At 49.6% G+C, this 17,346-nt stretch overlaps 1 protein-coding gene across 1 annotated transcript; it reads right to left on the bottom strand.

The window, feature by feature from the left end:
• Positions 1–314: 314 nt before the first annotated feature.
• EDN2 (endothelin 2) lies at positions 315–3,966 on the bottom strand (the record flags this gene model as incomplete). The annotated part of the gene is made up of 5 exons (XM_084274204.1): positions 315–426; positions 1,179–1,277; positions 2,055–2,174; positions 3,373–3,517; positions 3,903–3,966. The coding sequence occupies 5 exons, from the start codon at positions 3,964–3,966 to the stop codon at positions 315–317; spliced, it is 540 nt and encodes a 179-aa protein (XP_084130330.1).
• Positions 3,967–17,346: the final 13,380 nt, after the last annotated feature.

The raw sequence follows: 17,346 nt of genomic DNA, 5'->3' as shown, positions 1-17,346 counted from the left end.
CCCAGCGCGGGCTGATCCTCTGCCTAGGACCCCAGTGCAGAGTTAGGCTAGTGCTCTACCAGCAAGACCCTTGCCTGATCCAAAAAGGCACAATTCAACTCCACGACACATCTATGACTGTAGAGAGACACTTTTCCCTTTACAACAGTCTCTGGAGTGCACGCAGCACTGGTTCACACAACAGGAGCATGGAGACTTCCACTTCTTCCCCCTTCCACTCATGGCCTTTCCTTCAGCTCTAACTACCGACAGCGGAGTTAGTGGCACCCACAGGACTCCAGATTCTTCTGGTGGACTTGGTATGCACCTGTTTCCTATCTCTTCTTCTTCCAGATGTTTTTCTTCCAAGGCAGAACTGTTGGCTGTGCGCTGCTCCGAGAGCGATGATGGCGCTTGCCGAACCGCAGACTGGAGATGGCAAGATCCCTGGGAAGAAGAGACAGGTGATGTTCATTCTGCCATCCATTTTCCTCCTACTCAGCAACTGTCCATACTATGATATTTATCTACCCCTCAATGTGATTTATACTGAGGCAAAAAGGGGGAGGGGGTGGGGAAGGGAAGAGGGGTAATTTTTATCTACAGCTGCATTAAGCTGTGGCAGAGATCCATCCATCCCCTTTCCAGGAGAGGCTGGTGGCAGAGGATTGCAGGCTTGCAGCAGGGCATGACCCAAGTGATGTTGCCCCCCAGATCTGCCTTTCAGAAAGGTGTTCCCATTGCATCTCATTTAACTGCAACCTACAGAGCAACTCTCCTTCAATTTGCCAGCTCTGTTGAACTCATTTACACTCCTGGAGTCCACAATTTCTTCCAGCAGTGAAGGCCACAACTCCCTGATGTGATGAAGAATGCTATTACATTTGGGCCAAACAACCATTGTCCTACATGATGCTGTCCCTCTCCCCTTCCTGCACATCCCCCATTTGCCTGTCCCACATCAGGGGAACCTCCTGCTCCAATCAAGAACTACATTTTATGCAATATTCCTCTAATTTTGGAATGACACAAGCAACTCCAGTTCCCTCAGCCTCAGAGAGCAGAAGTCAAGTCTGCTCATTTCAAGGGAGCCTGGAGAGGGAGGTCAGGTCAAGTGGCAGCTGCAGCTTGGGGTCACAACTGCAGACTTTAAAGTGCTTTTGAGAGATGTTCAGCGTGGGTTTAAGTGGCATGCTCACCTGAGAGCTCTCAGCAGGCCATGGTGGGAAGGCCTTATGCTTTGCAGAGCCTTTGTTGATGCTTCAGAGCTCACTGGGAGCTTCAGGCTCTGGAGGTACCTGAGGAGCAAGAGGAGATGCATGAAGCACTCATACCCAGCTGTGCTATGGTAAGTACCAGGGGGAGGGTTGCTCTAACATCACCATGACAGACTGAGACAGTTGAATGCATGTTTTTGAAGGGTTAATTGCAGCTCTTTGAGAGCTATTCATAGCTCACTTTTACTGCTATCCCCTCCTGTCAGACCTCACTCTATTCACAGTCATATTTAATGACTGAGGATTTTAACTCTTGCCTTGCTATGAAGTTAGTGACAGATCTCTACCACAACTTCACTTCCCACAGTGTAAACACTCCCCTGTGCTGCTGGCTGAGTGGGACATGCACTATCAAAGGAGCTGTCTACAGAAGGTATGTGACTTCCAAGCCCTAGCTCACTGCAGTCCTACTTTCTTGAAGTCTTTCCCATGCTGGAGACACTGATGTCCCAGAGCTTCACACCCTCTGCTTGCTCCTCTCCCAGCCAGCTGCCAGCTCCTCCCTCCCCACCTCTCCCCCAGCACTTCCTCAGCCTCCTGGCAGCAGGATTGATGGAGGTAACGTTGCTTCATATCAACTAGTAAAGAAACTATTGTACAAGAACACCCTAGTGACACTTTGCCAGGGCCTCCTGGGAGGGGTACAAAAGCCACTAGACAAGTTCCAGCTGCTTGTGAAGAGCTGCTCAGCCATCCCCAGGGAGGGGGAGAGTTGCTCCAGCTACTAAGCTTTGTCCATCTGCATGCACCCTCACCAAGCAGCCCCCCAGGGACATCGCCAGGATTCCCTTGACTTACCCAGGCTTCTCCTGGCAGAAGGTGGCACAAATGTTGTCCCTTGAGTGTGAGCACTCACACCTGCCAAGTGATCTCTTGCGCCGCCTTGGCGGGCTTCCCAAGCCATAGGGAGCGGTGTGTCTGTTAAAAACAAAAGAAATCAGCTATGCAACTAACTCCTGATTAGCCAACAGGTTTGTAACACAGTCCTGGGAGGCAGCCAAGCCAGTGCCAGGACAATAAAAGACTCATCTATAGACATAAGGTGAAAAGGTCACTGATATGTCTAAGCCTTTAAACTCCAGCTCCTCTCCCACCTACTGTTTACCCACCCTACCCCTCCCAGGGAGATTGCCGTGCCAGTGTGTGCTGGGTTGCAAGTGGAATTTTCTCTCCTTGCAGCAGCCCAGGCACCCGTGCAAGGGTTGCCATATGGGCTGGGCAAGCTGGCAGCTCACCTGGGTGGCAAGTGCACGAGGAGTGTGGCTGCTCCAGTGCAGCAGCAGCTAGAAGCCAGTTTCTCAAGCAAGGAGAAGTCAGGGCTTTTCCTCCCCTCCCCTCCCCTCCCCTCCTCCCACCCAGCCCCGTGGGTTTTAATACACGGGACATAGTACGAATCAAGATGTCTTGAGGCCATAACAGGTTCTTCTGATCACAGCATGCTTTCAGAGCTGTTAGCACATTCCCACTCCATCTTTGATCACAATCTACTCTCCCAGAGGGTTTAGGATTGGCAGTGACTGCAACTATTCTCCGAGCAAGCAGAGAGTTGTAATTGCACGTTAGCAAGCGTGATTATAACCACACCTGAGTACATGTGTTTTGCTTACAGAGTGATGGCCATTGGTCTGAAACTGCTCAGAAAGCTGCTGTAGCATTCTTGAGGGCAGGACTTGGCAGCCACGAGACCATAGTGCCAGCCCACCTCTGTCTCATTAACAATACTGGCAGCCAGCAGGCAGGGTTACAGTTCACAAAGTGGCTAAAGCAACTTTCTAACTCACAGCAGCAACATCTCCGTGTTCCTTTCACATTGCAGAGGTGCAAATCCCAGAGCAAGGTGTAGCCATGAGCAGCAGCATCCCGTGGTATCCCCACCACCACCACCACCACCACCACACCGCCCTCCCCCTCAGGGTTATACCTAAAACTAGAAACACAGCTCATCCCTTTCTAGATGTTGGAAAGGACTGGACACTACGCTCTCTGGAGCAGGTGCTACAAGAGCCTCAAAGCACTGGGACCCTTTGCCACCCTCCTGTAACCCAAACCCATCCTCGATCAGAAAGCGCAGCCATCAGCAGAGCCCCCACCCCCAGAACGCCACGCTCATGCTCACCCGGGTGTGTTGACCCAGATGATATCCAGGTGACAGAAGTAAATGCATTCCTTATCCAGCCAGCTGTTGCACGAACATCGCTTGGTCCTGGGGTGCGCGGCGCTGGCTGCACCCAGCCGGGACTCCAGCCGAGGGTGGCCCGTACCTGCGGCAGAGGGAGGAAAGGATGAGCTGCGGGCTCGGTGCGGGGCGCTGGAGTGCCCGTCGGTATGTCACCTCTTGCAGCTACCCCCCCGCTGAGGAACGCGGCCGTTGCAGCAGGCAGCCAGTCCCAGGAGGTGCAGCCTTGCGGGTTCGGACCTGCACTCCCCGCGCAGCTGCGGGGGCTACTCCCGGGGAGGGGGGGTGCGAAGGCACGGAGGAGCCTCCGTGTAACGCTCCCCACCCCGCAGCCAGCCTCCGGGCAGAGCTGGGGAGCTCTCCGGCACCCCACGCCGCCCCACTCCCCCAGCCGACGGGTTGCAGGCGGGTCCCCCTGCCAGGGAATGCCCCCCGCGGGGTGCCGAGCCCCTCTCCGGCCCGGGGCTCACCATCTTCCAGGAGGGCGCAGAGGGCGAGCGCCAGCAGCACGGCGGCGGTGGGGTGGCTGGGCATGGCCGCGGGTCTCGCAGGCGGGGCGGGGGGGGGAGGCAGGCGGAGGATTTGGGGATGAGGGGGAAGTTTGTTTGGGCTTTTTTTCCTCCTTTTTACCGCCGCCCTCCCCGGCTCTCCCGCTGCTTTTCCGCGCGTTGCTTTAGCCGGAGCCGCCGCGATGCGTCTGGAAGCGCCGGGCCCCTGGCAGGTGCTTTATAGCCCCGCCGCCGCCGCGTCACGGCCCCGCTCCGCCCCGACGCGTGGAGCGGCCGCGGGGAAACAAACGGGGCGCGGGCACGCGTGGGGAGGTGCGGGTGGGGGGGTGGGGTGGGTGGTTGGGTGCAGCGGAGCTTTGCGGGGTGGCCCCGCGGGGAAAAAAACCTCGGCGACACCCGACCGGCCTCTCTCAGCGCCCCTCACTCCCCTCCCGAGAAACACGCGTGGGCCCCCGACCGCCCTGCGCTGCGAGGGGCAGGGAGGGGGCGACCGGGGCGGGGGGCACCGTGTGGGAGCTGCTCTGCAGCGCGGGGTTTGTACTCCGGGGAGGGTCACGGGTGGGGAGCTGCTCCTGCCCCGGGACGGGCTACAGGTGACGGCCGGGACGTTGTTTGCAGCCACCGCCGGCAGATGGAGCGGGCAGGGTGCGGGCAGGGTGCGGGCAGGGTGCGGGCGGGGTGCGTCCCGCCGCGGGGCCCGGCCCGGCTCGGCTGAGGGTCCCCAGGCTGCCCGCGGTCGAGCCAGGCTGTGCCGCGGGGAACGGGACTCAAGTGAGATCGTTGCTCAGTGGCAGGAGACGCGCGTGTGAAACGAGGGTCCCGGCTTCCCCCTCTCCCTCTGTTTCCCTGACATCAGGCGTGGTTCAGCGATTAAGGTTTCTGGCAATAAAACAGCCCCACTGCTGGCTGGTTTCACCGCAGCAAACCCTCCCCCTCTGCACAGGTTTTTGCGGGACATAGATAAGGTAAAATAACATAGAAGTCCCCTCCTGCTGTGCACACAGAGGCAGGCAAAGGGCTTTCATCCTGCCCCATCACCTGTGTCATGCAGGAGTAGGGAACTGCCCACCCCAGGGATGGGTAGCAGCTCCCAGGTACCTCACACACCCTGGTGCCACTGCTCCAGCTGAGAGAGGCAGCTCCTGGATGCACCTCAGGACTGGGGTGTGAGTGGGTAAGGAGAGCTAACAAGAACTAAATACTGCATTTGCCTGTCTCAAGATGGGTTTTTAAGTCTTCTTAGGAAAGGGAGTGTATTTTTATTTGTTTACAATGAACAGTTGAGGTTTTATTGCGCTGTTGTCGTGATCAAATGCAAGATGATGGCTATTACCATGAATCAGTGTGAGTTCTCTTCTGGAGGAATGAAAGAGAAATAAGAAAGTGTAGCAAACCACAGTGTAGAAAAACACTTTTTCTGAGCAATAGCGTCTTGTGAAAGTTAAATGGGTGACGGTTGCATTCCTGCAAGCAATGACAAGTCCTTAACACTCACTCTGACCAAGCAGCAGTGGGAATCCCTCTCTGCACTCATGCAAAATCCATGCAGGAGAAAACCTGTAGTTGGGTCCAAAAACACGCTCAGGGGGTATTACTTCTCTGTTCACTAAGCTACTCTGACTGTGATGGCACAGGAGAGCAGAGATGCTGTCGAGATCTGTGTTTATTGAGTAGGGATGAAGTGAGTGGAGATGGGAGGCCAGAGCAGATGAAAAAATATCTATCTGGGAATGCAGGTAAAATAGCAGGGTAGAGGGCATGTTAGGCAGAGAAAATGGGGAACAGTGAATTTTATTTTAAAGTAGTAAGAAAACAACTATATGACTGATAAACTGCAGCTTCAGAGTGATAGGCAAACAAGCAAAGGGAAGTTCTGAACCTCTGTAGAGCTGCAGCAATCCTTCTAAACAAAACAGGACAATGCAATAGCAGCGTTACCTGCTACAGGCCATGTTCCAGCTGTGCCAAGTTTCAGAGTTATGTCAGAGCTCGCATACTATGTGACATTCCAGATGCCAGTTCAGTGATACAATAAATCTCCCTTGGCTCCAGTTTCCATGATCCTCATTCCAGCCACTGCAGGGTGAAAGAAGATACCCTCGACGTGGGGAAGGTAACGCAGTGGTATTTACCCACCCAGAGGAAAGGCTGAGGAGTAAATGACATAATTTTGGGTGAAGAAAGGGCGTTTTCTCAGAAAAGGTCTTTGCAGGAAGCATGAGGCAGAGCCACAGTAATGTGGCTTTCAAGGATTCCCTTGCTGAAAGGATCAGCTGAGGACTTTGTTGCACGAAGATCTCTCATGAGGTTGCACAAATACCCTCTCCTCCAGGAAGGAAGAAGAGTCTCAAGTTTAACCTGAGGTTTTGGGGGTCTGGGTTCAAGTTCTTTTCTTTACCAGGCTCCTTCCATGGCCATAGCTTTGTCACTTAGCTTGCATATCCAAGAAACACCTGAAGCTACCTGTAAATGTCTGTACAGATGTCTCACTGCATTGCTAGAAGAAGGTGAGTGCCCAAATAATCTGCTGGGTACCCACCTTTAATGCCAGCTGGAAGAAACATCTTTACAGACAGACCTTTAGCCCAAGATTTCTAACTTGTTTTCTTCATTTCTCATAAATCCCAAGAGATTTACACTGCTGTGGCAAATAGAACAAGTGTTACACCCTCTTGTTCATATATGCCTACTGAATGGAATTTCAACTTGTTTTTTTTTTTCTCCAGGAAATACCCTGCTGTGTTGAGCAGGCACTAACCTGACCTAACTCCTAGGGATGTTTGGCACTGTGTTTTGGAGTTCTCAGAGGATGTGGGGTCTCCATTTGTTGCAGGGATATGGGAACCCTACAGAGAAGAAGTGGGGTTGGGATTGCATGGACCAGGGCTGCTTTGAACTGCCCCTGCTCTCGGAGCTTTGTCCAGAGCTACAGAATTCCTGTGTGGAAAAAAACCCACAACAAAACCAGCAACTTTAAAAACAAAGTCATTTTCCTTAGGCTTCCAAAGAGGAACATCCAGGCATAGAGTGAAACAGCTGTCTCTGCATCAGTCATGCCCACAGAATATTATTCTAGTGGCTAACCAGGGTGGTTTCAAGAGTGAACCTGACTGTTCAATCTCCCTTTGTGCTATGGGCTGGAGGTTCAGCTCAGGCTGGGAGCAGTGGTTCTCCTTGATCCCCTAGACACAAAGAAGCTGCATTGGTCCTGCAGCTGTCCCTGTTACCCTGATAAAGAGCAAGGGCCCACCACTTCCCAGGGCCAACCCTCCTGGCACTATCACCCCACTAAAATCACTAAGAAAAACAACAGGCTGTGCTACACAAACAGCTTGCAAAGGAGGAACAAAGGCGTCCACAGGGTCCTAAATGCCAAAGATGGGCTTTGCCTCCTGCAGTTATTGTTTCCCTTTTGTTTCTGACTCCAGGAATACATTGTTCAGTTCATTGTGAAGAGTTCCAGGCAGACATGACGAAAGGGACAAAACAGCTCAAGAAAAGAGACGTCCCGTGCAGCCTTCATGAAATGCACTGTTTGGAAACAAGGAAGGAGCAAACAGGAAAGGGCTTTAACCATTGAGAAGACGGGATCCCAGCGTGTTCTTGGCACTGGCAGGAGCAATGGGGTGATGTCACGAGCCAGAATTCCCCGGCGGTGGATAGAAGCCCAGCAAATAATCACAATTCTTGTCCCAGGACATTAGCAGAATTTTTCCACAGTTGGTCATCCCCCTCCAGAGTCCCTGTTAGGGAGGTTTGGAAAGAGACATTGTGGAGTGAAGCATCCTTTGGAGGATTTGTCGCCCCCTCTTCCTACCCCCAGATCAGTGGTTCTAAATCATCACTTTCTGCTGAGTACCAGGGGTTTCTGGCTGAACACAGGGCTACCTCAAGAGTGCATTGCAGTCAGTGAAGAGGGATGCACACGAGTGTCTGGATACTTGTAAGGGCAAAGGGGCAGAAGTCTCATTAACTATCCAGTGCTTTGACCTGACACAGCCTTGGTATGGAGTGTTGACTTACCATTTCAAAGGTGCTGAGAATGTCAAGGAGCTTAGGAGAGTCTTGCACAAAAAGTGGTGTTTGGAGAATTTCAGACAAGTTTAAGGCTACTAAATTACATGAACAATATGAGGCCATCCTCCAGATCCCAGTCTCTCTTATTTTGGCTTGAGGTCAGCTCTGTGGAGAGTGACCTGAAGTTCACTTGCAGCATCCAGGCATTTTCTGAAGCAGTTCTTAAATTCTTCTTTGGACCCTTTCTTCTGACAGGGACTTGTCCTGTGGGAGGACTGGGAGACCCAGGCAGTCATAGAATCATAGAATCATAGAATGGTCTGGGTTGGAAGGGACCCCCAAGGATCACAGAGCTCCAACCCCCTGCCACAGGCAGGGCCACCAACCTCCAGGCCTGGAGCTACACAAGGTTGCCCAGGGCCCCATCCAACCTGGCCTTGAACACCCCCAGGGATGGGGCACCCACCCCCTCTCTGGGCAGCCTGTTCCAGCCCCTCACCACTCTCTCTGTAAAATACCCCCCCTAATATCTTATCTAAACCTTCCTTCCTTTGGCTTCACTCCATCCCCCTTGTCCTGCCAGTCTCTGCCCTTTAACAAGCTGATTCCCCTCCTGTTTCTCTGCTCCCTTCAGGGACTGGAAGGCTGCAATGAGGTCCCCCCACAGGTTGCAACAGCTTTCACTCATCATTGGGCTGTTCCTGAAAATCCAGGCTTCTCTCACCTCTCCAGGATTTGCTCTGCAAGGTCCCAGTCAGCTTCCCTGCAGAGCACACAGACCCTGGGCTGCAGCTTTCCTTTTCTAGCATAAAAGTTGCTGTTAGTACAATGGGGAGGTGGGATTGCTTGGCTGATCTGGACATGGGGTTTCCCCTTTAAACACCAAAAAGGACTTCAACGAGTCTAAGCTAGCCATGAACTGGCATCCTTAAAGAAAAGCAGCACTAAGGTCTGAGTGTTTGCATGGCTTACTCATAATAAACTTGTCCCTGATTTGTGTTTGTCTGTGGTTTGCATTATCAATGCCTGAATATACCATGAGGGTTGTTTACTCCACTGCCAGATTTTAAATGTGTTTACCCCATCCTCAGAGTTTCCAGAGGAACCTTGTTTCCCTCATGTACGTGGGGAGAGATATCCTGGTCCCAGGCATTGGGACTGCCATCAGGGGCTGCTAGGGCTGCCCTTCCATCCCCATTTCCCATATCACAGACACAAGGACTTTCTGTTGTGCTGGTAGATATCCCATTAGGAAAGAGATGGGAGAAGGCAGGGTCAGAGAGGAAAGTGAAGACTATGCCCTGCACCCCCAGGGTTTGCTCTCTCCATCCTTTCCAGTGGTGGGTACAGGTGGCAGCAGCCTGTTGGCCTTTGCATGGACAACCTCTCACACCCAGGAGAGTCAGTCTGGTTGTAGCATCACCCAGATGGCATCACTCCATGGCAGTACCCACCCCTTGTCAGGATGCTGCCCTTTGCCTACTTTGCATGTGCCTTGAGCTGCCTGTTGAATTAAGGCTGGTTTTTGCCTGACATCCTGGCTGGAGAACTGCAGGAATGACTAATCTCAGACCCAAACTGCATGCAGAGGGGATTAAGCCATAAGCTTTGCTCTGCAGGGCACAGTAGCACTTTCCTGCTTCAGAATTTGAATTTACAGTGGCCCTGAGTGGCTACAAGACAGCAAAGGAGGAGGGCAGGCCTAAAATCGTGGATAAAATCATGTTCCCCTTTCTGCAGTGCCTCTCTGCTTTAACAAGAGAGCTCAGGCATCCTTTGTACAGGGCAAGTTTGGCATCACTGGGGTATGGCACTGCCTCAGGACCCCTGTCAGGCAGAATGAGGCCCCTGCAACACTGCAATTTGGGAAGCTGCTAATGAAAACTTGAGAGAGGTGCAGTTCTCAGGTGATTTCAGAGGGGGAAAAATGAGTTGAATGTCTCAGAGACCTTTGAAATGTACTGAGCTGTCCGTCTGTAGTCTAAGATGATTGTCATTGTTACACAAGTGTAATCAATTTTATAGCAAAGTCACTAGTCCTTCAGTCAAATAAAAGAGGAAAGGTTGGCAAGACTTGCCTCTGGTTTGAATTAAGTACAGGAAGGTACTAGTTAAACTGGGGGTAGTGTGAATATATGGATGTGTAATCAACGTTGGAAGGGATATTCAACCTGATGTTTCAAGGCTCTCCTATTATCTTAGACCTGGATGAGACTTAGAGCAGTAGCAGACCATACCTTATTCCTTACAGCAAGATTTATCCACTTTTCCCCCCAAAAATCTTCTGCTGGTCACTGCCACACATCACAGACCCAATCTAGTCTGGTCTTGTTCTAAAATCAGAACAGATGTGCTCCTGATGACAACCTTCCATGCTACTGTGGGAGAGGCATGGGTGAAAACCTCCAGTTCTCCCACACCAAGAAATTTGAGGAATATTTTCAGCACAAACTATTCCTTCTTTCAAAAAATGTAGGGACTGCAAAGGCTGTGAACTCACCCTGTCTTTCCCTCGCTACTTGGGAAGCAAAGTGTGTTCACTCTGATTGTGTGAAGGGGAAAGTTGCAGTGAAGGGAAACTTTTACAGGGAAGAAAGTTTTTATAGAGTTAAACTGAATGACAATTACAGATGTGTAATTTAGGGGACTTCATTGCAGCCTTCCAGTCCCTGAAGGGAGCAGAGAAACAGGAGGGGAATCAGCTTGTTAAAGGGTGGATAATGGCAGGACAAGGGGGATGGAGTGAAGCTGAAGGAGGGAAGGTTTAAATTAGATATTAGGGGGAAGTTTTTTACAGAGAGAGTGGTGAGGGGCTGGAACAGGCTGCCCAGAGAGGGGGTGGGTGCCCCATCCCTGGGGGTGTTCAAGGCCAGGTTGGATGGGGCCCTGGGCAACCTTGTGTAGCTCCAGGCCTGGAGGTTGGTGTCCCTGCCTGTGGCAGGGGGGTTTGAGCTCTGTGACCCTTGGGGTCCCTTCCAACCCAGACCATTCTATGATTCTATGATTCTATGTGTCCTGTGTGCCTGGCTGATTCCACACTTTCTGTGCCCAAAGGGCATGAAAAGCAAAGCTCAGAGTGTGTTTGGACAGCCCCGCGGAGACATTCCTCGTACGTTGGGTGTTCATTGGAACACTTCAGTATGGATGTCTACGTTTACTCCACCCTGATAGTTGAACTCCTTCAGATTTCCAGAACGATGAGTGACCTGGAATTTATAATTACAATAGGTGTAATGTAATTAATCACCACCTTGGAGCTGTCTTCTGTTGCTAGCTGCTTTATGATACCAATCCTTTGCAGCAAGTGTATGAGAACAGCCTGTGTAACATAACTATTTCCAGCTGAGACAAGTACAATGGGGTTCCTACCACCTGGACAGGAGTGAATCCCCCTCTCTGCATCAGCTGCTTTCTGCAAATGCTGAGCTGTTCCAGGTTGGAGGCACACCAATATTGGGTACCCAGTTCAGACACCAGTGGAGGACGTGTGTGCTTGAAGACCCCTTTAAGCAACTCATTCGTATTTCACCAGTAGCACATAACTATTCCAGATCTCTCTTTCTAGGTTATTTTTTTGGTGGGATATATGGTAGCTATTTGGGTAAATACTCTGCAAAGGTTGGTCAGAGACAGAAATTGATACAGAGAATAGGGCAGAAGTTAAAGATATCTTGAAGAAAACCAAGGGAAAAAAAGAAGTTCACAGAATCAGAATCACAAGATTGGAAAAGACCTTCAAGATCATCAAGTCCAACCATTCCCATCCTAAGCTAAACCAGATCCCTGAGCACCTCATCTACCCTTTTTTTTAAACACACCCAGGGGGGTGACTCAGCGCCTCCCTGGGCAGCCTGTGCCACAGCCCCACAACTCTGCCAGGGAAGAACTTTTCCCTCCCATCTGCTCTGCCCCTGCCCTGGCACAGCTTGAGCCCATTGCCCCTTGTCCCATCTCCCGTCCCCTGGCTGAAGAGACCATCACCCACCTCTCTGCACCCTCCTGGCAGGTCAGTGTAGGTGGAGAGAAGGTCTTCCCTCAGCCTCCTCTTCTCCAGACTAAAGGAGGAGATGCAAGTGTATGCCCTTTAAACCTCAGCACCTGTTCGTGTGGTTAATTATTAATTATTGATATGGTTTACTGATGTATTGATATATTGATTTGTGCCACCTGGAGGACAGATCCCATTGTTCTGAACAGTGTACGAATCCATCTCAGTATTTTCTAAGTTTACAAAGGTTTCCCAATGAAAAGTGCTGATGCAGGACCACTGAAGAGTTTGAACACTAAGAATATCACCATTTTCCCTAAAAATTATGGGCAGGGTAGTAAATGAAGTCCAGAGCTTTTAAATCAGACAGTTTATTCCATTCATTGAATTTATGTCAGCTCCCAGTCTTGCAATTTGTTGCAAAAACGATTGGATTTCTGTCATTTTCTTTACTCAAGGGGCTCAAAACAGTAATGGAAAAAAAAATCTCCTGTCAAAATGCAATGTTTTCATCAGGCTTGCAACTCTTAGAAACATCTTATTTTTAAAAGAAATCAAAAATACTTGATTTTGAAAAAAAACCCCAACCACACACACAAAAAAACCCCAAACCCACAAAACACCCCAAAGCATTTTCAGCAAACTAAGGTCAGAATTTCCATCCTCCAGCTCTATTTGCAATTTTGGTAGGAGATGAGAGACTCCAGTCTGTAGAAAGCAGATCATTTAGGGAAGGAAACAACGAAAGTTTTACAAGAAAGTTTAATTAAAGTAGGAGTAATTAGGTGCTGAGGAATCACAACACAAACTTGGCAAGGGATCAGTCTGTGCCAGAAGTGTCTTTTTGCTGGATGTCTCTGCCCTTGGACAGATGTAACCATAATTTCAGTTACTCGTTAACCAGCTCACTATGAAACTTCATTCTTACAGCCTGGTTTATGCTGTAACTATTGGTATCTGACTGCAAGTCCAGAGGGATCAGAGCTGATTTTCTGCTTCACTGGAAATTCTGCAATTTTCCATTCCAACCTAAAAGACATCAAATTATTAGGAGTTTCATATTAAAATTTAAAGAAATATAATATTCCATAAGCAGTGTTATCTCAGGTTGCAGAAAAGTATTATCCTGAGCAAACATTTGCAAGTGTTTGGTCTCTTACAAGAAAAAGAATTTCAGTATATTAAAGGTTTCACTTTGAAAAGTAAATTTAAACAGAACAGCAAAATAATCCCTTCCAATGCTGTAGACATGAGATACTGCAAACTCATAAAAATGCCTAATTTTGTTAGCTTTGCTGTTAATTTGTTGGTTTCAGGAGAATCAGTGGATTTGTAAAAGATGCTTAACAACACTGGCTGTGTTTGTAATTCCTTTCTAACACACACTTTGTCTCAATTCCCCCACATTAAAATGGTGAAGAAGAGAAGAAAGGGGGAAATTTGTCCTTTTTCTTGCCACTGTTTGTTTTGTCTATTTATGCTACAGGCTCCTTGGCTGTGTGGGATGGGTCTGAGCTCTCCAACCCCAGCTCAGAGACCTGGTCCCAACAAGAACTGCTGAGAGGGGAGCAGAGTGTTGTCATTGAGTGATTTTGCTCTGAAGGCCACACTTTAGTTATGTCTGACATCCCCTGGATGCCACAAACCATCTGCTTTGTTACTGGAGATAATAGAAAGTCGAAGGGAAAACAAGGCAGATGAGTAGCAGAGGAGGTGAGAGGACTCAGCTCCCCCAGAGCTGTTGCTATTTATACCTCAGGGATTCCTCAAAATAACCTCCACTCTGTTTGTGGGGTGGTTTTTGCTGGCATGAATCATGTGGAGATGCACGTTCCTCCTGCTCAGCATTGCCTGCAGATCACGGGGTCTCACAAGGATCTCAGCCCTGGGGGAAGGCTGCAGAAGAGAGGATTTCATGGAAGATCAGCCCCAAACATAGACACCAGTTCTCATCAGTGTGGCCTGCAGTGAGGATACAAGAGGTGGCCAAGTGGACCAGTCCCAGCCCAAGAGTGCTTTTTGTATCTGAGGGTGGATGCTTTGGACTCAAATGAAGCTTACAGTAGTGTTGGATGTTTGGAACAGCCTGTTTAAATCCCATCTTCATCTCCAAGTAGGGATGTAGCCTAAGGAGGTGTCATGAAACTCAGCAGTCTTTGGAGTGGTCACTACCTCATTATTTTCAGGGTCTTCCTAAGGAAAGGTCTGCATACTTTCACTGAAAACCAAGTAACAAGACAGAAAACTGACCTGAGTTTTATCTCCACCCAACCTTTCCATAATCCCAGTAGCCTCTGATGAGCTTTCCTCCACTTGACCATGGCCACACTCCTCCATGCTTCCTCTGCAGCCACTCACCACACCAGGGACACAGCAAGCTCCATCTTTCCGGCACTGCTTTCCCTTCCCCTCTCAAAGAAGCATCTCTGCCTCCTGCATGCCCCCAAGTCAATCTCTCTCACCATTTTCTCCAGTGGGCTCAGATTTAACTTGGCTCAGCCAAAAGTCCTATGTGCTTCTCAATGCCCTCCCACAGACCCAGATTTCCATGCCCCTTCATCTGCAGTAATCCTCATTTGGCTGATATGGGTTATGATAAATTGGTGAGTATAAAGTGCTGCAGATCTACTGAGTTCAGTCCCATCTTTCTGCTGCAAACTTCCTCCAGGTCCCTGGGAAATGCCAAAACACAGATTTGAAAATGCCAAGAATTCTCCTGCCAGCAAGACAAAGATGCTTTAGGAACATCAATTTTCAGAGGTGATTTTTCTCTCTGATGGTACATCCACAAAGAGCTGCTATGCATGAGTCAGGACACAGAGAAGACCCAGTATGAACAGGGAGCTGCTGGAAATGGGTGTGAAATACAAAGAGAGAGTTAGGCAGCTGGAGTACAAAACTGGCCAGGTGTCTCCTCTGAGAAATGAGGTCCAGAAAGAAAGAGGTCTCCCCTTCTCAATCTATCCAGTAGCCCACTTCATTCCAGGATTCTCTTTACCCAGTGTTTAGTTGTACAAAATACAAGAAAAGATAGGAAAATCTCATCCCAGGTAACATCACCATCTCCTACCAAGGGGGCTCTGAGTTTAATAGCCACAGCATGAAGCAGCTGAAGTTATTCACACTTGGCCTCTTCCACAGCCCAGGAAAGTGCTGTAACCACTGGGCTTTGAGTCTACTAGTACACACACATGTCTGAGGGCTCGTCTGTGCTGCCTTTTGTGTGGGTTTGGCAAGCTCAGCACATGCCTAATAGATCAGGTCTTGCCAAAAAAACAGAAAGTGGGGAACGCCTAGTTTAAGAGTCTCTCCAGGGCTTGTGCACAAGCAGCTCACCATGTCCAAAGAGCTAAATCCAGAGGGGATTAAGTGCTCAAGCCTAGCATGTAGGCATCCTTGAGAAACCTAAAACCTGAGCTGCCACCTAACACTGTAGGTGCTTCAGGTTCCTAGGTGCTGACGTTCCTCCAAAGGAGCGCACACAAAACTGTCTACACCCAAAGGCCTTTTGACACTCATATTTCTGCTGCTGCATGGCAGACATCCTACACGAGGTACGTGCACATCCCCATGGTAGTAAACATTCTCCACCATGCTCAGACTGTTCTCTCCTTTCCTAAAACAACAGAGTTGTCCCCGTTGTTTTATGACACTTGGGAAAGGAATCCAGCAGCACACCGAAGGACGCAGGGACAAACACTGATAACATTGGCAAAGTGGCGAACAGAGTGGGTGTTTGATAGCTCCCCAAATACAGACTTCCACCCTCTGCTTAATGATAGGAAAAGTGTAGACAGGATATCCCTGCAGGGTGTCTCTTCAGGAGAGTTGTTGGCAAAACGTGTGTTTCTCTGTACATGGTGAGCAAAGGTGCTTTGAGCCAGAAGGATTTTTTTTTTATTGTGTAAGAGAACAAAACAAGAAGGAACAAAAGTGGTTTTGATGAGAGAAGTGTGTGTGTGTGCACTCCCTCTGTAATGAAGTGAAGGTCAATTGGCTGCCTGTGTCTCTAAATTGAAATCTAACAGTGCTGTAGACATTGAAATCTAACAGTGCATCTGGAGGAGTATAGCCAGGAGGTCACAGGAGGGGATCCTCCCCATCTACTCTGCCCTGGTCAGGCCCACCTGGAGTATTGTGTCCAGTTCTGGGCTCCTTGGTTTAAAAAGGACAGGGATCTCCTGGAGAGAGTCCAAAGAAGGGCCACGAAGATGATTAGGGGCCTGGAACATCTCCCCTGTGAGGAAAGGCTGAGTAAGTTGGGACTCTTCAGCCTTGAGAAGAGAAGACTAAGGGGGGACCTCATTAAAGTTTATAATTATCTTAAGCAGGGGATGCAGGGGGAATCAGCCAGCCCCTTTTCAGTGGTCTGTGGGGATAGGACAAGGGGCAATGGCTGCAAGTTGGAGCACAGGGAGTTCCACACTAACATGGGGAAGAACTTTTTCCAGTGAGGGTGAGGGAGCCCTGGGACAGGCTGCCCAGGGGGTGTGGAGTCTCCTTCTCTTGAGATATTCAAGACCCATCTGGACGCCTATCTGAGTGATATGTCCTAGGGAGCTCCTTTGGCAGGGGGTTGGACCTGATGATCTCTAGAGGTCCCTTCCAACCCCTACAATTCTATGATTCTATGATTCTATGATTAGCAGTTGTAACCCATGCTCCATGAAGTGATAGCACTCATTTGCTTCCATAGCCCTTCAGAAATTCTTTAGCTGAAAGAGTAGCAGGCTAGTGTTTGGAGTGTGACGTAAGGTTGAGTGGTTGTAGGGACAGACTGACCCCCACGGGGTCAGAGATAGTAAGGAGAAGTGAGGGAAGGACAAGAAAACACAGGCAGATGCGTGGGATGAAGTTGGTGTTTGTAGAAGGCCATGCACGGTTGGACAGCGAATTGGAGGCAATTGGGTGTTACCACTCCTCATAGAGCTGATTTCTGGAAGAAAGATGGGAACACCTTCCCCTTTTCTCACCACAGGGTGAGACTGTTGGAATTAAAAGCCATTGCACAGGAACAGGCTGTGCAGGACACCTTGATTGTCAGGTCAGCTAAAGCCTTATTGTCTGTGAGAGGAAGGGGAAAAACTGAGTACAGAGGAGGGTGATGTGCTGTTACCCATTGTTCTTTGGAATTCAAGACTTCTTCAAGACCCAAATTCAAAAAGGGCACAAGAGTCTGGACAAGATGATTCTATCCAAAGACTATTCATAGCACTGAGATGGCTGAAGAGACTGGCCAACATAGGTTTGAGTGTCCAGAAGTGGGGAGCTAGAGGGACTTGCTAGAGGGGGTCTGTCTCCAAATCCATGTTTCTCTAAAGCACTGGACACCCAAGAATCAAAACAATTGAAGTTATCTGTTGGCTTTGAAGGTTTTTCCATCATGCAAAGTTAGTCTCA

This window comes from Gallinula chloropus (assembly GCF_964237585.1).
Source record: "Gallinula chloropus genome assembly, chromosome: 22".
Lineage (NCBI taxonomy): Eukaryota > Metazoa > Chordata > Aves > Gruiformes > Rallidae > Gallinula > Gallinula chloropus.
Note: the sequence above shows the minus strand (reverse complement) of the source record. Positions and strands in the feature narration are given on the sequence as shown.